Here is a 25,999-nt window from a genome sequence, read left to right as displayed (position 1 = left end):
GTGTCGTCTTCAACTATCCTCATAACTCAAGTCTCTTTCTCTGGAACTATTATCATTAATCTTTTCCACGCTCCCTTTAAAGCTTTCACATCCTTTCTGTAGTGTGATGCCCAAAATGGGAACTCCAGTTGAGGCCAAGCCAGTGTTTCTATTGAGGTACATCATAACTTCCTTGTTTTCATTCTTATAAAGCAAAGGATCACATATGCCTTTTTCACCACTTTCTAAATTTGCTCTGCCACCTTCAATGATTAGTGCACGTATACCCCACCAGCACCATCCCACCCCCACCTCCAGGTCTCTGTTGCTACACCTTATCTAACTTGCCAAAAATATAATGAAACACAGATCTTCAAACTAGATGTAGAGTATAATGATAGTTGCATTCAAATGAAGAGGAAGTAGAACTGCTTTAAGACATTGACATTCAAAACATTTTTTAAAAATTAGCAGGCACCTTGGGGAATTTTCCAATTCTTGCAAAGAACTGTGCAGAATCTCAATAAACATGCACCTTAATTGGTTTGCCTTGCACTAAATGTCATTGTTATTTCGCTTTTCAGTATCTCATCAATAATCCATCATTTTTTGCTTCAAAAGTTATGGCAAGCTTGACCTTAAAAGTTAGTTTGTAGAATGTTAGAGGCTGTTTTTTTTTTAAATAAAAGTCGTTATTTTAACCACTCATCTCCTGTGTTGACACAGCACCTAACTATTTAATTTGGTGACTTCTAATCAGAAGTAGATAAAAACTTGTTTTAGTTCAATAATGAAATAAATCATCAAATCTCTTCAGACAATCAGGTGGATGACAAAATCTAAGCACTCACTCCCACGTAGTTAAACAGATTGCCTGCTGCGTACAGAGCAAATTAAACCAAGAGAAAAATATTACATGTTCTTAATGATTGATGCCCAGTTAGAGTTTCAGAACATGTTAACTATCAATTTAAACTCCATCTTAAAGCCAATTGGAAAAATTAACTCAAAGAACGAGTTTTTTAACCTGTAAAGGACTCGCACGTTTTTGACAATATATGGGAAGAAACACTAAGTTTTCTTTTCTTTTGCCTCTCCATCAACGTTTTAATTGATTGTTTCAGCAATCTATCACAATCAGCAATGAAATATGCTGAAACATGTATCATTTAAAGCCTTCGTGCAGCCCTCCATCGTTCTCACTCCAGATTCATGCTTTAAAAACAAATTTTAATTTCTTCCACTCTTCTACCTTAGGAAAACTTCCAGAAATCTCCCCTTTCAACGCCACCTTCACTTTTCCTCTTGTCCTCCTTTTTGGAACTTGGGAAGGATTCACAGTAACTGAAAGATCTGTGAAAGGCCATTACTTCAAGTCTACTGTGCTCACTGCAAGAGTCAAAGTCATAGAGATTTACATCATGGAAAAGGTCCTTCGGCCCAACTTGTCCATGCAGCCCTTTTTTGTTGTTTAAAACCCTTAAGCTAATCCCAATTGCCTGCATTTGGCCCATATCCCTTTATACCCATAATAGCCATGTAACTATCTAAATGCTTTTTAAAAGACAAAATTGTACCTGCCTCTACTACCTATGGCAGCTTGTTCCAGACACTCATCACCCTCTATGAAAAAATTGCCCTTCTGGACACTTTTGTACCTCTCCCATCACAACTTAAACCTATGCCCTCTAGTTTTAGACTCCCCTATCTTTGGGAAAAGATATTGACTATCTACCTTGTCTATGCCCCTCATTATTTTATAAACCTCTAAGATTACCCCTCAGCCTCCTACGCTCCAGAGGAAGAACGTTCCAGTCTATTCAGCCTCTCCTTATAACACAATCCATCAAGTCCTGGTAGCACCCGCGTAAATCTTTTCTGCACTTTCTAGATTAATAATATCCTTTCTATAATAGGGTGACCAGAATTGCACACAGTATTCCAAGTGTGGCCTTACCAATGCTTTGTACAACTTCAACAAGACATCCCAACTCCTATATTCAATGTTCTGAGCAATGAAACCAAGCATGCTAAATGCCTTCTTCACCACTCTGTCCACCTGTGACTCCACTTTCAAGGAGTTATGAACATGTACCCCTAGATCTCTTTATTCTATAACTCTCCCCAACGCCCCGCCATTAACTGAGTAAGACCTGCCCTTGTTCAATCTACCAAAATGCATCACCTCGCATTTGTCTAAATTAAATTCCATCTGCCATTCGTCAGCTCACTGGCCCAATTGATCAAGATCCTGTTGCAAATTGGAGATAACTTTGTTCACTGTCCATTATGCCACCAATTTTGGTGTCACTGCATAACCATGTCCCCTACATTCTCATCCAAACCATTAATATAAATTACAAATAACAGTGGACCCAGCACTGATACCTGACACAGGCCTCCAGTTAGAAAAACAAGTCTGTACAACCACCCTCTGGCTTCTGTCAAAATGGTAAGAAGTCTGACAACACCAGGTTTAAGTCCAACCGATTTATTTGACAGTAAACTCACAAGCTTTCGACCTCACAACCAGACCTCGAAAGCTTGTGAGTTTACTATCAAATAAATCGGTTGGACTTAAACCTGGTGTTGTCAGACTTGTTACTGTTTACCCCAGTCCAATGCCGGCATCTCCACATTCTGTCAAGATGCCAATTTTGTATCCATTTTGATACCACACCCTGGATCCTGTGAGATTTAACTTTATGCAGCAACCTACCTCGTCAAAGGCCTTGCTAAAGTCCATCTAGACAACATCAACTGCACTGCCCTCATCTATCTTCTTGGTTACCCCTTCAAAAAACTCAGTCAAGTTTGTGAGACATGATTTTCCACTCAAAGCCAAGCTGACTGTCCCTAATCAGTCCTTGCATCTCTAAATGCCTGTAGACCCTGAGTCTCAAAATACCTTCCAACAATTTAGCCACCACAGATGTGAGGCTCACTGGCCTGTAGCTCCAAGGCTTTTCCCTGCAGTTCTTTTTAAACAAAGGCACAATATGTGCCACTCTCCAATCTTCAGGTACCTCATGCGTAACTATTGCTGATTCAGGTATCTTGGTAGGGGTCCCACAATGTCCTGGGATATACTCCAGGTCGTGGGGATTTATCTCTAACATCCATGCTTTTCTCAACAGTAAATATTGATAAGAAATCTTCATTTAGGATCTCACCCATCTCTTGTGGATCTGTACATAGATTACCTTGTTGATCCTTAAGAAGCCCTACTGTCTCTTGTTAGTCTTTTGCCCGTTATGTATTTGTAGAAGCTCGTTTGCTTTATCTGCCAAAACAATTTTGTGTCCCATTTTTGTCGCCCTGATTTTTCTCTTAACTCTACTCCTACACCCCCTATACTCCAAGAGATTCACTTGATCCCAGCTGCCTATGCATGTCATGTGCCTCTTTATTCTTCTTGACCTAGACCTCAGTGTCCCGAGTCATCCAGGGTTCCCGACTTCTGCCAGCCTTGTACAGAGACCCAGGTATATAGAGCAAACTAAATTCTGCACTTTTTTTGTACTGTGAAATGTAGCTGCTTGAATGACCTCTTAAATCTGCAGTTGGTTTCACTTGTATTGTATAAAAGCACTCCCAATTTGATGTTTTAAAAAAATAACAAAAATAAGGAACGCTTTTGTTGAATCAGTTGGACTTTGAGGTCTGTTTGAATCATCTTCTGCATTCAATCATTTGCTTAATTTTCTACCTCTATTTCAATTGGTATAAATAATAGGTTTGTTTCAAAGCAGTTCTTGTAATTACATGTATTCTGGCCACATTTGATGAGCTAGTCCAGAGAGCATCATGGGGTGCTCAATCTTGTCATCACTCCATGCCCTGTTTTGACCCTTGCGTTTATTTTTGTCCGCTTAGAAGATGGGTTTCATTTGGCCAGTGAAATTTCCAAGTCTGTACTTAATAATCAAATAGCATTTCACATGAAAATTTGATTACTTGCACAGAAGTTCAATATTTCCTGTTAAAGCAATTAAGCTTATGTCGCTGTATCAGTAGTCACTGCCATTTAATTAAATGTAGGGTCACAGGTTTTACAAGATAGCAGCAAGTTGTCATTAACTATAAAGAGTACTGACTGCAAAGTAATATTCAGGTGAACACACCCAGTAATTGCTCAATGAATATGGACACTGATGCACAATTTTTGTTAGGGCCTTGTCTTGAGGTGTACCTTGTAAAAAAAAAAATTGAGCATAGAATGAGATCACTTTGGAGCCTCTCTTATTGAACCATTGCTTTGAAATTCTGCTATGCAATCACAATGCATAATTTGGTACTAAACTACACAGCTGAGAAAGGCCCTGAAGACCCTGTTATGTATGTGTTGGTCAACCCCATTTGGCAGATAATGGGGCAGTGTGTATCAGCATTAAGTTCACCTATGATATCTTTCGTGTTGAATTGCTTACAAATGTTCTCCAAGTTCAACTAGGAAGGCTGACAGCTTGGTTCCAGTAACCGTGACAATCATATTCAGAATAGAACAGGATAAATGCTTATTTTTGTTCATTTTTTAAGATACATAACCGAAGCTTTGTTAGTATGCAAAACAGGTTCTTATGGTCATGAAAAAGGAACTCGCCAGATTAAACTTAACTTTAAGTTTATCTATTAGTCACAAGTAGACTGACATTCACACTGCAGTGAAGTTACTGTGAAAATCCCCTCGGCGCCACACTCTGACGGCTGTTCGGGTATACTGAAGGAGAATTTAGCGTGGCCAATTTACACGTTCTCCCTATATCTGTGTGGGTTTCCTCCGGGTGCTCCAGTTTCCTCCCACATTCTGAAAGACGTGCTGGTTAGATGCGTTGACCCAAACAGGCGCCGGAGTGTGGCCACTAGGGAAATTTCACAGTAACTTCATTGTAGTGTTAATGTAAGCCTTACATGTGACTAATAAATAAACATCTTTGGATTGTGGGAGGAAACCCACGCAGACACAGGGGGAATGTGCAAGCTCCACACAGACAGTGATCCAAGTCAGGAATTGAACCTGGGTCTCTGGTGCTGTGCCACCTGTCTTGTTCTTTCTTGCAGTGTAGAAGCTTATCAAAATAATGCTCAAATTTACTGAAGGATGTTTGATTCTCTCTACATTGTTTGTTTATTTGCAATTTGATAGGTTCTTTGCACGCTCTTTGCCAAATGATATTGTAGCATATGTTGTGCAGCATAAGTTGCAGGATTGCTGACCCTCATTATAAGGAGAAAATAATGTGACTACTATTGCAGTAACATTGCGCCATCAAGCTGAGAGCAGGAAATAGATTTTTTTGCCAACATATTCATTTTGATCCCATTCCTTTGGAAAAGGTGTAAATTTTAAGCAAAGCAGAAATGCTCCCTGTGAGGTCAGCAGCAACTGTACAGGAGGCATGTTTGAACTGGATGTGTCGGGGCACTGCTGCATGTTTGAATATTCCATGGTGTATGTTGTGTTACAAGTATTTTTATGAGCCATCTCAGGTAAAACGTGGCTTAAGATTATCCTTCAATAAAAGGTCAGTGTATGCTTGCATGTCACTGGGCTAAATCATGAACATCACTACCATTCTCTTGAGGGCTTCCACATTTTATGTTGCTTCATCCCTTTTCCACTCCCAAAACGTCAGACTCAATGATTTGGTGCCCCACCAGCATACACCAGTATAGGATTAATTACAGATTAGTGTTGGTAATATTACCAAGAACAGTTTATCTAGGAAATGCACAGGAAAATAAAGAATATATGACTAGTTCAGTTTCTGGTCATTAATAACCCCCAAGTTGTTGACAGTGAGGGATTCAGCAATGGTGATGCCATTGAATGTCAAGGAATCTTGTAGGAAATACTCATTGTCTGGTACTTGTATAGTGCAGTGTTATTTGTCACTTGTCAGCTGAAGCCTGGATCTTGTCCAGGGTTTGCTACATTTGGTCACAGACTGCTTCATTGTCTAAGAAGTCTGAACATTGTGTAATCTTAAGCGAACATCCCGATTTCTGACCTTATGACAGAAGGAAGACCATTGATGAAACAGCTGAAGATGACTACGCTGAGGAACTTCTGTAGTGATATCCTGGAACTGAGAGTATTGACCTTCAACCATGAGAACCATCTTCCTTTTGTGCCAGGGATGACTCCAACAGTGGAGAGTTTTCTCCCAATTCCCATTGACTCCAGCTTTGCTCAGGCCTACGGACATGCATAAGACCACAGAGCAGTTGAGCCATTCAGCCCCTTGTGCCAGCTGCACCATTTCATAAAATCATGACTGATCTGTTGGTAATACCAAATCTGTAAGCTACCTATTCCTGAGAACATGCCACCCCTTGGCTTACCAAAAATCTGTTCATCTCTGCCTTTGCAGGAAGAGGGTTCCATGGTCCTCTGAATGGAAACATTTACTTCACTTCCATTTTAAATGGGTGACCTCTTACTGCTCATTGTAGATTCTGGATTGCACATCTTCAGTACTATTCTCAGAATGTTGTTAGCACCCAGAGCCTTTGCAGTATCCATGCCCTCAGTCATTTCTTCATATCGTGCAGTCAGTCGAATTGGCTGAAGATCGACACCTGTGATTCTGGGAACCTCCAGAGAAGGCCGAGATGGATCATCCACTCGACACTTTTGCCTGAAGATTGTTACAAATGCTTCAGCCTTATCTTTTGCACTGACTCAATGGGCTGCCACATCATTGATGGGGGTGTTTGTGGAGTCTCCTCCTCTAGTAATTTGTTGAATTGACCATTCACGACTAGATGTGGCAGGGTTGCAAAACTTGCATCTAATCTGTTCGTTGTGGAATCGCTTAGCTCTGTTTATCACTTGTTGCTTATGCTGTTTGCGATGTGAAAGGTCCTTGTTGTAGCTTCACCAGGTTGACACATCACTTTTAGGTGTGCCTAGTGCTGCTCCTGGCATGCCCTTATTCACACTGAACGAGGGTTAATATCTTGCCTTGGTGGTGATGGAGTAGGGAATATGGTGTGCTGTGTGGTTACAGATTGTGGGCGAGTACAATTCTGTTCTGTTGATGGCCCACAGTGCCTCTTGGATGCCCATTCTTGAATTGCTAGATCTGTTCCAATACACAACACTATGGAGGGTATTCTCAGTGCGAAGAAGGGACTTTATCTCCAATCAGACCGATACTCATAGAATCCCTACAGTGCAGAAAGAGGTCAATCGATCCATTGAGTTTGCACCAACTCTCCAAAAGAGCATCCCACCCAGGCCCTCCATTCTATCCCCATAATAACGTGCAAATACCATGGCTAACCCACCTAATCTACACCTCTTTGGACACCAAAGGATAATTTGGCACGGCCAGTACACCTAATCCACACATCTTTGGACTGTGTGAGGAAACCAGAGCGCCCAGAGGAAGCCCACTGAGACGGGAGAGTGGCTGTGTGGAGTTTGCACAGTCACCCAAGGCCAGAATTGAACCTGGATCCCTGGCTCTGAGACGTAGCAGTGCTGATAACACCATGGTTGGTAGAGTAGTGCATGAGGTGGAGGGCTCTTTTAGGTTGCAAAGAGATTGATAGGATACTGAGCCGGGCCGAAAAGTGGCAGATGGTGTTTAACCCTGATAAGTGTGAGGTGATTCATTTTGCTAGGACAAACTTGAATGTGGATTACAGGGTCAACAGCAGGGTTCTGAGGAATGTGGAGGAACAGGGAGATTTTGGTGTTCATATCCACAGATCTCGGAATGTTGCCACTCAAGTGGATAGAGTTGTGAAGAAGGCTTATAGTGTGTTAACGTTTATTAACAGGGGGTTTGAGTTTAAGAGCCGTGGGGTTATGCTGCAACTATACCAGATGTTGATGGGACCACATTTGGAGTATTGTGTTCAGTTCTGGTCACCTCAGTATAAGAAGGATGTGGAAGCATTGGAGAGAGCGCAGAGGAGATTTACCAGGATGCTGCCTGGTTTGGAGGGTAGGCCTTATGAGGAAAGGTTGAGGGAGCTGAGGCTTTTCTCTTTGGAGTGGAGGAAGATGAGAGGCGACTTAATAGAGGTTTATAAGATGATAAGCGGGATAGATAGAGTGCAGAGACTATTTCCTCGGATGGATGTAGCTGTTGCTGTAAGGTTCATGGTGGGAGGTATAGGAGGGATGTCCGACGTGCATTCTTCACTCAGAGTGGTTGGGGTGTGGAATACGCTGCCTTCTGCAATGGTGAAGTTGGACACTTTGGGAACTTTCAAGTGGTTATTGGATAGGCACATGGAGCACACCAGAATGATAGGGAGTGGGATAGCTTGATCTTGGGTTTAGACATAACTCGGCACAACATTGAGGGCCAAAGGGCCTGTACTGTTCTATGTTCTATGCTAACGACTCTGTCACTGCCTCATGGACAGATGCATCTATAGCAAGTAGATTGAGGATGAGGTCAAAATCATAGAAGAGTCATACAGTGCAGAAGGAGGCCATTTGGCCCATCAAGTCTGGACAGACCACACTCCCATCCAGACCTCATCCCCATAATCCTGTGTATTTACCCTAGCCAGTCCTGCTGACACCTAAGGGCAATTTAGCATGACCAATCCACCTAATCTGCACATCTGTGGAAAGTGGGAGGAAACTAGAGCGCCCAGAGGAAACACACGCAGACACAGAACATGCAAACTCCACATAGTGACCCACGCTGGGAATCAAATCTGGGTCCCTGGTACTGTGAGGCAACAGGGCTAACCACTGTGTGTTGCCCCAGGTATATTTTCCCCTCTTGGATTCTTCTTCCTGTACTGCAGACCTCAGCTTGGTGGGGTCAGGGTTGGTACATGGTAATCAGCAGGATGTTTCCTTGCCCATATTTGTCCTAATGCCATGAGACTTCAAGGGGTCCAGATTCGACGTTGAGGACTCCTCGGGCAATTCTTTCCCTACTATGTTGCCACCTCTGCTGGGTCTGTCTTATTGGTGGCACAGGACATACCCAGAGATGGTGACGGTGGTGTCTGGGATGTCAGCTGTAAGGTACTATTGTGGGTATGACGATGTCAGGCTGTTGTTTGATGAGTCTGTGAAGGAGCTCTCCCAACTTTGGCACAAGTCACCAGATGTTAGCGTGGAGGGTGTTGCATAGTCAACTGGGCTATGTTTGCCGTTGTCTCTTCTGGTGCTTTTAAGCTGGGTGTTCCATCCGCTTTAATTCCTTGCAGACTTTTTCACAGTTTGACATTGTTGACTGGCTTGCTGCATCAGAAGGGATTTAAGAGCCAATGACAATGCTGTGGGTCTACCCCTCAGTGCTGCAGAATGGGTGTGTATCCATGTGCGTGTTTGTATCCTTTACCTTTGGTATAAATTGGTGCAAGAAAGAAACCATAAATGACGTAAGTTATGATTTGTTGCAGAAAGGTTATGTTGTCAAATTGACGTGAGCCTGTTTCTGTAATATTTCCTTTTAACATTTTGTCATTTACAGATGCTGTTGACAGAATACTTGGATGTGAAGAACACTCGAACTGCTTCTGAACCTTCGTCACAGCTCAGCTATGCCAGCTCTGGGAGTGATTTTGCAGCATTCTTTGCCAAAAAGAGACCTCAGAGGCCCAAAATGTCCCTCTTTAAGTAAGAATAATATTACCCGTTTTATATATTTTTTTATTTAGAAAAGAAATGGTTGTTTTCTTAATACTATTTCAGTTTAAAACAAAGAGTTCATTTTCCTTCAGTGAATATGACTTTCCTGTAACATTTGCAGTTTATTGTTTTTATGTGCTGGTGTGGAGAAAAGCAAGTCCGGTTAGCCAAAGTACTTATAACCTGTTGCCCCTTTTTGAAACAAACAGAGAAACATTAACGATAGCCACAAAGAAACCCAAAGCCCATTCTATTCCTCCTAATGAAAGGAGGAATTGGAAAGGCAGACATGGTGGGGTTGCAGGTGGAAAACCTATAAAAGTCTGAAGTCATGTACTAACCGACTCAAGAGCAGCTTCTTCCCTGCTGTCATCTTTCCATTTTGAATGGACCTACCTCATATTAATTAAGTTGATCTTTCTCCACAGCCAAGCTGTGACTGCAACACAATATTCTGCACCCTCTCCTTTCCTTCTCTATGCATGATATGCTTTGTCTTTATAACGCACAAGAAACAGTACTTTTCACTATATCCCAATACACGTGACAATAATAAATCAAGAATGGGAGTTATCTAAACCTTTTTTAACTTGAACATGTTTCACCTTTTAACTAGTCAATGATTAGAGCATGGAAAGAGAACTGAAAGCATTTTGGTTTATTGGCTTAGCTGTTGTGAAGGTCATTTCGTAGAATTACACTTTATCTCTGGAAGTAATGATTTTGAATTCCCACCACTGCAATGGGCTTTGACATAGACAATGTTACTTTTTTAGTTGTTCATTCTTGGGATCTGAGCATTGCTGTGAAAATCAGCACGTAATATTCATCCCCAGTTGTCCATGGGGATGTGTATTGTGCCGCCATCTTTAAACACTGTGGTGTACATACGCCCACAATTCTTTTAGAAAGGGCCAGCACATTTCCTGAAATAAGTAGTTGAATTTTGTTTGGAGAAGGAGCAGAATCTCCTTTGTACAGTAGATTCACTCTTCAGGATTGATGCACAAATCATCTTGCTTGAGGCTTGCAGTGGTGTTTTAGATGAATTTTCTATTGGCAAGGGAATCATAAAAATTGCATATTGTAATATTAAGTATTATAGCAAAAGGACTGTGTAAAAATGGTTTGAAAGGGCCCTTGGGTGATGGGGTAAGCAAGGTTATTGCTGAGTTGATGCTTAAAACAATGTTGCAGGTTTCTGAAAGCTCGTGTAAGGAAAATATTATTTTTGTCACTTCCATGTGATCTATCAAACCAAAATCACATCATCAAATTATAAGCACAGCACAATATTTTATGGACTCCACATGAATTTTTTGAGAACATTTGAATTTTTTGAGATGCATAAAACCTGAACCAGTTCAGAAAAACACTCTGCAAAGATTGGTTTATGTGAAATACAAGTAAAAATGCTGAAAACGTTCAGCACTCTTGTCAAGTTCCAAAATGAGAAAAGATTGATGAATACAAAAGCAAGATACCTGGACCCTGCAATCCTAATAGGACCAGAAAATGCTGCAAATACTCAGCAGGCCAGGCAGCAGATGTGCAGAGAGAAACCAAGTTATGCTTAATGCTGATGGCCTTTCATCAGTACTGGAGGAAATGGGTCTTTTACAAATACAGTGATGGAGAAGGTGGTGAGGAGAGGCGAGAACAACACACTGAAGACGGGGTGAGATTATACAATAATGTAGCAGTCTTGCAGGGCAGTGGGGCTGGTGTATGACAGTAAGAAAAACAGAAGTTGTCTGGGGAGCAGAAAATTTAAAAAGCTGAAAAATCATGATCAGCTGTTGTGTAATAAATGGTAGTGGTTCAGCCCAAAATTGTTCAACTCAGTGTTGAGTCAAAAGGCTGTAAAGTGCTTAACCAGAAGTTGAGGTGTTGTTCTGCAAGCTTGTGTTGAGCTTGGTACAGGATAAAAAGCTGAAGTTAGAGAAGGATAAGGATTATAATATCAGATGACCGGAAGCTCAGAGGTCACACATATGAATATAGATTTACTGCAAAGTAATCACCCAATCTCTTTGGCGTCCCCAATGTCTGGAAAGGCCACATTATAGAATACTAAACTGGAAGAAGTAAAAGTTAGTGAATTTTTCACCTGGAAGAAGCGTTTAATGCCATGATAGCAAAGACAGAGATAAAAGGGCAGGTGTTATTACACTTCCAGAAGGATGTGTGGGATAGGGACAGGGTATCGAGGGTGTCTTGTGCTGCAATAACATACACTCATTCCCAAACAAAACTTCCTATTCCACGAGATTGATTTTGAATGGAGAGAAATTCTTTCGGTTGGTTTCGCATAGTTGCCCATTCGGATTCTTAGCTATGAAGATTTCTACAGCATGGAAGGAGGAATTTTGACCCATCACGTTTGTGTATTGACTTTGTCCTGAGCTGGTAGTAGCCACCATCAAGACCTTTCCTGGCAGGTCCTATTCATCACATGTTTGTCTGGCACTAATCCCATTCACCTGCTCTCTCCCAGGGTCTTGTCTTTCTCTCGTATACTTCAAACTTGTCTCCATTGCCTGTTCCTAAAAAAATGAAATAGTCTCTGCCCTTATTTCCTGCCATGATGTGGAGACACTGGGGTAAACACAGTAAGAAATCTCACAACACCAAGTGAAAGTCCAACAGGTTTATTTGATAGCAAAAGCCACTGGCTTTCAGAATGCTGCCCCTTCATCAGGTAAGTGGGAGTTCACTTACTTGACGAAGAGGCAGTGCTCTGAAAGCTAATGGCTTGTGCTACCAAATAAACCTGTTGGACTTTCACTTGGTGTTGTGAGACTTCTGACTGACTTCCTGTGACAGAGCATTCCATATTCTAGCAACTCTTTTGCTTCACCTCAGTACACATTTTTTAAGTAATGAAATGGCATACTTGTCTAAATTCACTTTAAAACCCTTGTTCTTTTTCTCAAAGACTAAAATTAAGTCTTTTGTGAACTTATTGTCAATACTGCATCTTTTCTCACCCCTAGAGTTTTTAACATAGGATGTTATGCAAGTTCTATAATATGAACGTAAGATGCAACATTTCTGATTCAAAGGCATTTTAATATTCATTGTTCAGCAGAACAAAACATACCTTGTCGAACACATCCTTCAATGCAATTTGTCTGATTGCAGGTTTGAGTCATCGTCGCATGCTATCAGCATGAGTGCATATCTGCGTGAGCAAAGACGGGAGCTGTACAGCAAAAGTGGAGAGCTGCAAGGTAAATTCATGAGAAATTGCACACTTGATGCATGCTGAACTGTAAATCGAGAGTTCCGAAATGCAGCGATATTGTAAATTCAATCCTCACTGCATGTTTCTTGGTGTCCTCAAGTAGGCTTGAAGATTGGCGGTAAATAGCTGGTGCTCTGAGTTGCAGGTGTGAAATGCTGAAACTACTAAACAGGCCTATCTGCATCCCATGACTTTAGTGGTCTTTGGAAAATACCTCATTTAGAGTTTGAATTTCTTAAGAAGCACAAGACTGTAGGACTTCCTAAAGCACTTCAGAGCCACTTCAGTCTTTTTGAAGTATAGTCACTGTTCTTATTTGGCAAACTTGGCAATTAATTTGTGCATAGCATCCCATAAACATAAATGTGACCAGGCAATCGTTTTATCAATGTTAGTTGGGAGATTAATGATGATCTAACACAGCGGGGCACTCCCTGCTGTTCTTTGAACAGTGTAATGGAATCCTTTATGTCCATTTGAGGAAGCAGGCAGGGCTTGGTTTATTACCTCACCCATAAAACAGTGCAGTATTATTATGCTATTGTGCGGATTTCTAATATTTGTGTGTTTTTTAATTATGCAAAATGTGATTATTTTTAAATATTATCGTTCCTTGCATTAAATAAGGTGCACAAATGTTTATATCAAAATTTGTAGCTTTTGTCATTCCTTAACACCGACTTTTTCTGCAGTAGAACTTTATTTAATTCTATTGTTTGATATAAATTACTTCTTGTAAACTGCTTTTTGCACAGAGACATGTTACCTTTGTTTTTATGAAATATTTTTAAAAATATCTCAAACTTTTAAAATCCCAAATGAGTCTTTAATATAAAATAATTAGGTGAAATAAACCTGGACCTGCTCTTTGTTGCATACCAAATACTATGACTACATTTTTTTGAAGATATTTGGGTATTTTCTGTTGTGGATTTGATGTTCAACCTTTTAATTGATCACAACTTTACCCCTCAAGTAACCAGATCAAGTCAGAGTTCTCTTAAACAGCTGTTTTTAATTCAAGCTACGTAGTGAGGATGTTGGAAAGTCACAGGTCTGAAAATGTAACTAGCCAAAGTCCAGAATTCAGGAATACACAGTTATAGTTTCAAATTGATTACAAGTAATTAGCATAGACCAATCAAAATATAATATTTATCTCTATCCATTCAAAGTTATTGATTGAAGCTACATCAAAAGGTACAGATATTAAAAACAATCACAATCATTACATGCCTGTTTAATTATAATATCCAATCAGCACAAAGTCTTAAATCATGTTAGCTAACGTAATTCAACATTGTTACAAGTTATTATTGATGTCCCAGTTTGTGTCTGTATATCCTCCTCCCATTTTGAGGTGTCGAATTTAACGAATTATCTCAGACTAAAGACCTTGACTCTTTGGGGACTTTTATAAAGATGTCTTGTTTTTCTCAGAGCAGCTTATGTGATTCTTAAACTTGTGTGATTATTAAACCTTCAGTCCCCACATAGGACATAGGATGATCACCCAAAAAGGCCAAAGCAATGTCAAGAATACCTCTCCGAATCCCTTGGGTGACCAGTCATCCCGATGTCGAGAGGTACCCTGAACTATTCTGCTATAAAGTTCAGCTTCTAACTTTTCCCCTTTTTAATAGGGAGCCATGGGAACAGTACTCCTGTCCCTACAATCATATCTATCCAGATTATTTTCCACCAATTGGTTAGGTGGTTCTCTGCCATTCCTGGAACAACTACATACCACCGATGGTGCTAGTCTGGGTAGCTAGTTTCATCTGTTTACGTCCCTTATGGGTCTGCTCTTTGAAACACCTGACATATTCATGGATAATTTCCATAGCCTCTCACATGGCCTGTCGGATCACTTTCCCCGGTGTCTTGTCAATATACAATGAGTCATCCCACCAGGCACTAAATAAGTATCCTGCTGTTTTTCCAGGCAAGTGGAACCTTCCCTTGAATCTTGCAGACAAAAACTGAAATTGCTTTCACAAAATAAAGCCCCTGAGATTATCTCTGTCTCCGGCGTGATTATACACCCTACGTGGGGCCCACCTGCACTGCTTCGATTGCCTCCATTAGTGGAAAGATATCAATAATTATCTCGCCGGTGTTCCCTAGTGGCTCATGGGTCTGACAAGCGCACACTATGTAGTGCTCTGATTCTGAACAGCATTGTGTTGTGCTCACATATGCAGGCCCTCCTTGTTGGTCATGGATCACAGTGAACCCAACCCCCTTCACTGGACCACCGCCTGGTCGAGTGACCACTAATTCATGTCTGCTTTGATGAATGTTAATAAAGTTTAATTTGTACAGGGAGGTAAGTCCAGAAACATTTCAAACTTTTGGTCTCAAACAAGGTTGTCGCTTTGCTTCAGTGATATTGGACATTCCTTCAGTTATATTAAATGCTTTATAGGAGGTCCTCATCCTGTGGACCTGTAGTGGTAAATGCATACTCGGTTCCATAGGCTCCATACTGTAGCCCCTTTCCAACTTATGTGGCAACCCAAGAGGAATAAGAAGGGTGCTCTCATTCTGATGGGATCGTACGATAAGCCCCCCAACAGCTATAGGGACATTGAGGAACAAATATGTAGGCAGATTATGGAAAGATTCAATACCAACAAGATTGTTATTGTGGATGACTTTAACTTTTTAAAGTAAAAGTTTAATTATTAGTCACAAGTAAGGGCTTATGTTAACACTGCAATGAAATTATTGTGAAATTCCCCTAGTCGCCACACTGTTTGGGTCAATGCACCTAACCAGCAGGTCTTTCAGACTGTGGGAGGAAACCCATGCAGACAAGAGGACAATGCGCAAACTTCATACAGACAGTCAACCAAGCCGGGAATTGAATCTGGGTCCCTGGCACTGAGGCAGCAGTGCTGACCACTGTGCCACCCCGTATTGTTGTTTAGAAACCTACTGATTATGGAAAGATGCAATAACAACAGGGTTGGCATTGTGGGTGACTTTAACTTCGCCAATGTTGACTGGAACTTCCTTCGAGCAAGAGGCGTAGACAGGGCAGAATTTGTTCAGTGCATCCAAGAGGGTCCCTTGAAACTGTGTAGTCCAACAAAGGTCCGACAAGCACACAGGACCCACAAGTTCCAGATGGGGAAAGACAAAGATGGCAAGGTAGGGGACCCTTGGATAAGGGAGGATGTGAACTTAGTCAAAAGGAGAAAAGAAGCATGTGTGAAGTTTAGGAAGCTGAAATTGGATAGGGCCTGTGTGGAATGTAAAGGTAACAGGCAAGAACTCCAGTCGGTAATTAGGAGAACAAGGAGGGGCCATGAAATGACTTTGGCAAATAGGGTTAAAGAGAATCCCAAGGCATTTTATACATTAAAACAAGAGGATGACTTGAGAGAGTGGGACCACTCAAGGAGAAAGGCGGGAACTTGTGCTTGGAGTACCTTGCGTCAGTAGTTACCAAGGGGAAGGACGTGGAGGATGGTGAGATGCTCAGGCATTTTGAGACCAACAGAGAAGTGGTGTTGGGTCTCTTGAAGAGCATTGAAGTGGATAAGTCCCCAGGACCCAATGGGATCTATTCCAGGTCAATTGAGAGAAGCAAGAGAGGAGATTGCTGGGGCCCTGACAAAGATCTTTGTGTCCTTGCTAGCTACTGGAGAGATCCTGGAGAACTGACAAGTAGCTAATATTATTTCTGTTTAAAAGAGGGAAAAGGGATAATCCAGGAAATTATAGATTGGTGAGTCTTATATCAGTGGTTGGGAACCTACTGGAAAAAACCCTTAGGGATGGGATTTATATACATTTGCAAAAACGTGACCTAATTAGGGAAAGTCAGCATGGCTGTGTGTGGGGGGGGCAGGTCGTGTTTTACTAACTTGATTAAAAGGCTCTTTTTCCTATTCATTCCTGTCTATTTGGCACTCTTGATTATTTATTTACAAACTTTATATCTGGCAGAAAAACAAAACTGAAACTTCAATCTTTAGACTTATAAGTGAAAAAGGGTGTGTATGACAGTTGTCAGATTGATAACACAACTGTGAGCCAGACTGAATATAGAAAATTCAGTGAGGATCGAAGAGCAGCAAAGTGAGAGTGAGCAGAGTGAGACTGGCAACCAATGTACAACAGAATCCCAAAGCCTTCTGTAGCCATATAGAATCATAGAAATATAGAATGCAGAAGGGGCTCTTCAGCCCATTGAGTCTGCATTAGAAACACCTGAACTCCTACCTAATCCCATCTGGCAGCATTTAACCCATAGCCCTGAATGTTATGATGTGCCAGTGCTCATCCAGATACTCTTTAAAGGATGTGAGGCAACTTGCTTCCACCGCCCTCTCAGGCAGAGCATTCCAGACTGTCATCACCCTTTGGGTAAAAAAGTTTTTCCTCACGTTCCCCCCTAAACCTTGCCCCTCATATTGAACCAATGTCCCCTCATGACGGACCCTTCAACTAAGGGGAACAGCTGTTCCTGATCCACTCTGTCCATGTCTCTCTCAATCTTGTACACCCTGATCGGGTCACACCTCAGTCTACTCTGCTCCAATGAAAACATCCCAAGCCTATGCAAACTATTTTCATAACTTAAATGTTCCATCCCAGGTAGCATCCTGGTGAATGTCCTCTGCACCACCTTCAGTGCAATCACCTGCATCCAATAATGTGGCAACCAGAACTGCACACGGTACTCTTGGTGCGGCCTCACCAAAGTTCTATAGAACTCCAACATGATTTCTCTGCTTCTGTAATCTGTGCCTCGATTGATAAAGGCAGGTGTTTTCACCACCCTACTAACGTCCTTCCGCTTTCAGAGATCTGTGGACAAATATGTCATGTTCCCTTTATTCCACAGAACTTCCTAGTATCCTACCATTCATTGAGTATTTTCTTGTCAAATTACTCCTCCCAAAGGGTAAAAGTCCATCTGCCACTTAGCTGCCCATTTGACCATTCATTCCATCTATATCATCTTGTAGCCCAAGAGACACTGCCTCACTATTAACCACCTGACCAATCTTTGTCTCATCCATAACCTTACTAATCTTATCCCCCAAAGTCATTAATGTTATTTATATAAATGACACGTAACAGGGGGTCCAAATGCAAAATCGCATTCGCTGTTCTCGAGTTGTCTGGCACCTCCCCTGTGACCACAGAGAAACTGAAAATTTGGGTCAGCACCCCTGCAATCTTCTCCCTTGCCTCCCCCAGCAGTGGAGGACACAATTCATCTGGACCTGGAGATTTATCCACTTATAAGGCTGCCAGCACTTCCATTATGTTTTCCTTCCCTGTGTCAATTTGCTCAAGAGCCTCACAGTCACTCTCTCTGAATTCCATACCATTGTCCTCATTCTCTTGGGTGAAGACGAGTGTGAAATATTTATTCATACTCTACCACTGTTCTCTGGCTCCACCCACAGATTGCTCTCATGGGCCCTACTCTTTCCTTGGTTATCCTTTTTGCATTGATGTGCTTATAGAATATCTTGGGATATTCCCTACTTTTACCAGCCAGAGCTTTATCATATCCCCTCTTTGCATTCCTAATTGCTTTCTTAAGTTCCACCCTGCACTTTGTATACCTCACTAATGTGGCCACTAATTTGGTCCCCTCGTACTTTTTAAAAGCCTTTGTTTTCCTTCTCAAAGAGTATGAATTGTAAAGGTGTGGTAAAAGGAGTGGAACTCATTAAGGACCAAAAAGAGAATGGGAGGCAGAAGGCAAGGTTGAAATATTGATTGACTAACTATATTTTGTCTGTCTTTACCAAATAAGCTACTGCATAACTCACAGAGAAAGAGGAGGTATGTGAGAACTGGTCTAGCAATTGCTGAAGAGAGGGTTTTAGGAAGGCAGGCGTATGGGATCCTGTCCATTATAATAGCGGAATAAAGCATGGACGTTATGGCGATTTTGTATCAAATCCTGCTTTTGGCCTCAGCAAGGATGTTGTATCCAATTCTGGGCAGCACACTTCAGAAATGATGTGAAGGCTTTAGAGACATTGCAGAAAAGGTTAATGAGAATTCTTCTGGAGATGAGTAATTTCAGTTACGTGGACAAATTAGCGAAGCTGGAGCTGGTCTGCTTAGAGAAGAGAAGGTTGAAAGACTTTGTTTGAAATATTCAAAACCATGAAGGGCCCACACAGAGTAAATAGGGAGAAAACATACCCATTGAAAAAATTACTGAGGGACAGACACCACCAATTTAAGTGAATGGCAGAAAAATAAAGGGCAACATGTGGAAAAAGCTTTTTATAATGCTGTGAGTGGTTCGGATCTGGAACATATTGTTCGAGGACATGATGGAGGCAGATTCCATCGTGGTTTCTTTAGAAAGAGTTAGACAATTATCTGAAGAGAAAAAATGTGCAGAGCTGCAAAAAAAAGGCAGGAGAGTGGGACAAGCTGACATTCTCTCGCAGAGCTAGTACAACCATGATGGGCCAAGTGGCCTCCTGTACTGTTACTACTCTACGATTCTGTGATTCCATAAGCAATTCACATCTCATTGCTCCCTTCATAGCAGGTTCCTGACTAGCTAACATGATAAAGACGTGTCCCTTTTGTATGGTGCTCAGCATAATAACTCTTCTTGGCTGTCTCCCACACCTAAACTGAGGCCTCTTTCGCCTGCTGAGGCAGATGTAAATCATCACATCTACTATTTGAAGGTGAGGGTGTAGTTTTTCCAGTACTCTGGCTAACATTTATTTATCAACCCATGCTACCAAAATATATTATCTATTCATTTGATATTTATGTAACTTTGCAAATTGGATACTGTGCTTCACAATATTTCAATACCAATTCCACTTCAAAAGTAATCAGTTGGCTGTAAAACATTCTGGAATGTCCCAAGGACATGAATATAAATGCAAGTTCTTCATTTTCTTAATTTCCCCTTTAGAGTACCAAGTTCAAAACAGCATGCAGTTTCCCAAATAAAATTGTAAGATACAGGAATGGTAGTAAGCTGTAAGCCTCATCGAGCTTGCTGTGCCATTCAATAAGATCATGGCTGAACTGCTACAGCAGCTCTACTTTCCCACCGTATCCTTAGCTCTTTGAATACTAAGGAAAGCAGTGCAGTTCAGTTGAGAACATTCTTCACTTGAGCATTCTGCTATCGCCTTCTGAAACTGTGTTCCAAAGATTTACAATGTTTTGAGCAGTCTGAAATATTCATCCCCTTAATGTGAAACAATGACCCTTAATTCTAGGCATCTGAATCAGGGCAAACATCCCTTAAACATTGACCCAGGGAAGCATTCTAAGAATTTTACACAGTTCAATGAGATCACCCCTCATTTTAAGAAAACAAATAGCATTCTGCATAATCCCCCCTCAAGAGGATAGAGGAATAAAGTAAGTGAACTTTTGTTACATCTCCACAAAAACAAGTAAACCCTTCGTTAAGACAACCAAAACTGTATACAGTACTTCAGGTGTGTGGTCTTGCCAAAGCCCAATATACTTGCAGCCAGAAGTCCCCTACTCTTGTATAGTAGCTGCAGGAGAAGTTAGAGGCTCGGAATACTGCAGCGAGTAACTCACCTCCTGACTCCCCAAAGCCTGTCCACTGTCTACAAGTCAGGAATGTGACAAAATACTCCCCATTTGCTTGGATGGATGCAATTCCAACAACACTGAGAAGCTTGACACCATCCAGGACAAAGCAACCCACTTGAGTGGCATCACATCCACTCTCTCCACCATCAACACTCAGTAGCAACAATGTGTACAATCTACAAAATGCACTGCAGAAATTCACCAAAGATTCTTAGACGGCACCTTCCAAACCTTCAACCATCCTCTGTGGAAGGACAAGGGCAACAGATACATGGGAAGACCATCACCTGCAAATTCCCCTCCAAGCCACTCACCATCCCAGTTTGGAAATATATCGCTGTTCCTTCAGTCAGTGGGTCAAAATCCTGAAATAGCCTCCCAAACGGCATTATAGATCAACCCACAGCACATGGACTGCAGTGTTTCAAGAAGGAGCTCACCAGCACCTTCTCGAGGGCAATAAATGCTGGCCAGCCAGAGATGCCCATGTCCCAAAATTGAATTTAAAAAAAATACTGTCACCTTCTTGCAATAAAGACAGATAGATATACTATTTGCCTTTCTAAATGCTTGCTGTGCCTAAGTCATAGTCATTATGTCACAGAGGATTGGGGGGAGGGACATTCAATCGATCAAGTCCATGCTGGCTCTCTGTAGAGCTAGTCAATTAATCCTGTTTATCATCTTGGAAGTTTATTGCACCCCCCGACTCCCACCCCACAATGCTCTTTCAATTTCCTTCCGAAATCATTCCAGATCTTTATCATTTGCTTCACTGGAAAATTCCTCTTCATGTCGCCCCTGCATCTCTTGCCCAAAACCTTAAATCTGTGTCCCCAAGTCCTTCTACCTGCATGTTATCTTTAAGGAGTCCCAAATTATTTTGAAAACCAACATTTACTTACCTTTCACCTTGTAAAACATTCTACTTTTCTGAAATTCTGCCTTGCCATTCGTTCTACCACAGGTGATAATTTCACCCTTGATCTACCTCATTATATCCTGCATGCCACTTTCTTGTCAATTCTCATAAGTAGTCTGTATCCCTATGTAGCTTCATTGCCTCCTCCTTATAGCTTAATTTCCCATTAACTTTGGTTCACCACGGCCTGATGTTATTTAAAAATTTAAATCTTCAAATGTGTAAATTTTGTCTGTAGCTTGTTAAGACCCAAGCCAGAAACTCCAAGGTGTTTTATGAAGTTAGCCTAGACTCTTAAATTTTTAGATTTGAATTTGGCATGGTTGCGCATAAGGTGTTTCGCTCCAGGTATAATTCAAGTGACCCACTAGGAAGCTTTTATCAAACAAAGTTTATTTACAAACATAGTTAAAATATAAAAAGAAAAAAAGGCAGAATTTTTAGCAATTCCAAGGATCAACCATGATATAGTATAAATCTTAACACCTAACTAACTATGATGTTCCAAGTCAAACAATAACCCACAAACACGTAGCCCTTTCTTGGCTTGGCAGAAAAAGCAAGTATGTCACGCGATGCTAGATTTCACAGCTTTTTTTAACACCTGCTGTGAATTAGCCTATTGAATGTTGGATTCCCAGTCCTGGAACCTCCAAAAAGCTTCTGAGAGAGAGATAGAGACAGAAACATACTGTCTTCTTCCACTAGCTTCTAACAGCATCTAAATCAAAACTAAAAACTCAGATCACCCCCCCCCGCAACAGAACTCTCCCCAAGCATCACCTGACCTTTTAATCATGCTCCACCCAGCAATTTCCAGCAGATCATAAAACCCCAGGACACTGCATTAGTCCAGATTTAAAATAAACATGGGCTGGAATTATACCGTTCCACCTGCTATGGGAATCTGAATGGGCGAAGGGCAGATCATGGAAAGTTCCATTGACTTTGGGCTGGATTTTACGGTTTCAGCACTGGAGAGGCTGTAAAATCCTGCCCATTGTATGGCTTCAGTAACAATTAGAGACATAGGCTGCAGACAAAACGATGCCAAACTGCGAGAAGCTGTTTGAAAAAGACACATGATTAAGATACATTTCTTAAAGGCACAGTATTGTTACAAGATTATCATTCTAAACTTCTGTTTGCTGGCTTAAAATAACTGTAACATCACACCAACTGTTGTTGGTTACCCATTCACTAAAACCGCCAATCTTTTTCTTATGATGATATGACAAGAATGCCAAAGACACTGCTCCCTAATGAATTGTCTTTTTTATTTGAAGAAATATGCAGTACATGGTGTTAATAGGATTGAGGCATTTAATTGATTCAAGCTATGATAGTTGTGGTCATTGTGCTTATTTATGGAGTGCTGAAAAGACTATGACCCTGGTATTGGCTGTATTTGGTAGCATTGATAATTCTGATTCTGATCTGTAATTTGAAACTCAGTTGATATCTCTTATGTAGTTCTGCTCTGACCTTTAACAAGGAAAAGCAAATCCTTAAGGACCAATTTTACTTTACCACTAAACTCAGTTTCTGTGCAAATAGGTGAAAAATCATGCATTTTACCACACTGAATCACTCTTCTGCAGTTTACTTGTGTCTACTTTTCACACAAGAAAATAGCAGGTCTACCGTTTAAGGTGGGACTGAGGAAAAATTATTTTGAGGGTTATTATATCAAATTCTTTTCCCCAGAAAGCAAAAGAGGGTAGGGTAAGTCATTGAAAAGGCAGAGTTCAAAAGATTTTTGATGGACAAGAGAGTCAACGGCTTTGAGAGGTGCAAACAGCCAACTGGTGTTGAGTATGAAATCAGATCAACCTTGGTCTTATTAATTGGCAGAGCCAGCATGAAGGGCTGAATGGCCTTCCCTTGTTCCTATGCCCTGTGTTCCTATGGATTAATTTCAATGATGTGCCTCTGCTAAGTGAGATAAATGATTGAAATAATTTTCTAGCCAAGTGAATGGAAGTAGAAATATTAGGACTTTCAAAATATAGCTTGACACTAAATATATGAATTGAACTCAGGTGATGCACTTTGGACCAGTGGCCTTTCCTCATCTCCATAATTGAGATGTCTGCTGTAACTTATCCCCCTCACATAATTATAATGTGTGCATAAATGACCGTAGGGTACTGAGCTACGGTGTTAACATTCTCTTGAAAACACCAGTGACAATGATGTATATTCCAACATAATTAGAATCCTTCCAGCATAATTAGAATCCTTACAGTGCAGAATTGAACCATAAAATTCATTCTTAAGTAATCAGATGCTATATTTTCCTGAATGCATGTATGCATGTCATTAATGTAATGGTGAGGTTACATTCATATGTTTATCTAGTATTTTGGAACATGAACATGGCACAATGCAATAGCAAGATGGGAATTCAATTCCCTTACTCTAGTGAGTTCCCTATCTTGGCTAAACAATTACGAACTAACATTGAATGGAAACTGGACTGTCCTCTGCTCCAAGGAGATTAATTTAGATTTTAATACGAGGGAAACTAATGCATTTCTTTACATTAACTTGGTTTAGTTTGGAATAAAAATAGAACATGTAACACCATCCCACCTTTTTGTACCAACCATAATAGTTTTCGTACTGATGTAATATATAGTCATTTTGTTTTAATGTAAGATGACATTTTATTTCCCAGTTCAGGCATTTTCTTTTATATGGTTACCATAGTTACAAGGATGCACAAGTTTTTGCCAATTCAGTCCTTGAGCTTGGTATTGTGGGTAACCCCTCACCTTTCCTGTATCTCTTCAGCCATGCAGCCATCGGTGGTACAATCACTACACATTTTATTTGCATTGAGAAGTAAAATCAGTATTGCAATCATGACAGGACGATTTCTAATACTTATCATCTATAGTGACATTGTGATAGCTGTTGTAATGCACTTAAAATGCTGCTCTAAGTAATATCAGGTAAAATATTCCAATTCTGTTTGCAATGGATCAAATTAATACTTTTCTTCACCCCTCTGTGCCAACCCAAATCATATTGGAAATTGGAGGCACTAACTGTCCTTTGCTGATTCACAATGTTCTGCTGTCTGGTGCTGCAACAGCACAGTTCTACTTTGCTCAATTCACGAGTAACATTTAATTCAGCAACCCATAAGGCAAAAGCAAAATACTGCAGGTGCTGGAAATATGACAAAAAAACAGAAAATATTGGAAACATTCAGCAGATCTGGCAGCATCAGTCATGAGAGAAGTAAAGTTAAGATTTCAGCTTATTGACTTCATCAGAAATGCAGTTATCAATATCCAGTTTTTATGCACTCTGGATCTCCCTTTAATTTTGATGGTGTGAAAATGAGAGCCAGCTAATGACTGATGCATCATTAGTAAACCAGCTAGTTATAGAAAATAATTATATTCCGAGCCTGGTTAATTGTTTTGTCTCCCACATTCCATCTGGTTTGTATTACCTTTATTCAGATGTCACCTTTACTCACTGTAACTGCAACAAATGACGTCCCCACAGAATAGGAAATAATGGAAGTGTTTTAGAGCTGGTCTACCCAATCATCAGATTTTTAAAAAATGTCACAATTGATGAGCCTGTGTAAATATAACCTTCTTAGTTGGATCAGATTTTCCCCAATCCTTTTTAATTGGATTTTGCCTCTGGGATTCAATGTGTCATGTAGTTTTACCACACATCATCTGCTCCTGTCAATCTTTGTGGCACTGTCTATCACCAAGCTCCAGCCTAGCAATTTTAAAAAATTGTGAATGAAACTACTAGGAAAATGTGAATTTTGCTTTCTTCTACAAAAGTTGCACTGTGCTACGGTGTGGTCTATTCCTGACAGCTTTCATCATGGTCATGATGTGGATATGCCGGCGTTGGACCGGGGTAAACACAGTAAAAAGTCTGACAACACCAGGTTTAAGTCCAGACTTTTTACTGAGCTCTCATAGTGACCAGCAGTGGGCAGGCATGGTGGGAAGAGAGGTTGAGGGTGTTGCTTTTCTTGTTGTTTATTCATTTACTTGCTTAATGTTCTGTTCCTGTCTTTAGACAAACCATTGCTGTCATTTGATATTCTTTTGGGTTTCGGAGGGTCTGTTTGGCCGCCAACAGTGCCATTATTCAGTCAGCTAATGTGCTTCCATAAACAGAGGTTGTAGATTCAGTAATTATGCCATCATTAAAATCTGCTGTGTATATTTCTATAGTACCTATCAGATTGTCAGCGTGTCCCAAAGCTGTTTTCATGCAATCTGTTAAAATTGTAGTGGTTGTTGTAGTTAATATTGTTACATAGGCAATTCCAGCAGAGAATTTGAGCGTAAGAAAATACAAACAGTAAATTAGATTAATTATTCTATTGTTTTGGTTGCGCTGGTTGAAGTTTTCATGCTCTATTTCAGTGCAGGTAGAAATAAAGCTCAGATGAAAAAAAGTTGAAATCTGTGACATATTTTAAGTAATGATACAATTTTCTTCCTTGGTGGTTGAGCTGCCTGTGGTAATGTATTTGTCACCATGTTGATGATCTGTTAACTGATTTTGTGTTTATACCCAGTGGATACCCAGAGGAGGTTTACTAGGCTGATACCGGAGTTGAGGGGATTGAGCTATGAGGAGAGGCTGAATAAACTAGGCTTGT

The 25,999-nt window shown here is 40.7% G+C and overlaps 1 protein-coding gene across 1 annotated transcript in view; it reads left to right on the top strand.

Moving 5' to 3' along the window:
- exoc4 (exocyst complex component 4) overlaps positions 1–25,999 on the top strand; it is a 544,546-nt gene that overhangs the window by 116,350 nt on the left and 402,197 nt on the right. The window contains exons 7-8 of the mRNA XM_080207649.1: positions 9,435–9,580; positions 12,737–12,825. Coding sequence (XP_080063775.1) covers positions 9,435–9,580; positions 12,737–12,825 — 235 coding nt within the window. The remainder of the gene's footprint in view (positions 1–9,434; positions 9,581–12,736; positions 12,826–25,999) is intronic.

This window comes from Carcharhinus amblyrhynchos, chromosome 19, assembly GCF_965287045.1.
Source record: "Carcharhinus amblyrhynchos chromosome 19, sCarAmb.v2.hapA, whole genome shotgun sequence".
NCBI lineage: Eukaryota > Metazoa > Chordata > Chondrichthyes > Carcharhiniformes > Carcharhinidae > Carcharhinus > Carcharhinus amblyrhynchos.
The sequence above is the reverse complement of the archived record's forward strand: the minus strand, read 5'-3'. Positions and strand labels throughout refer to the sequence as shown.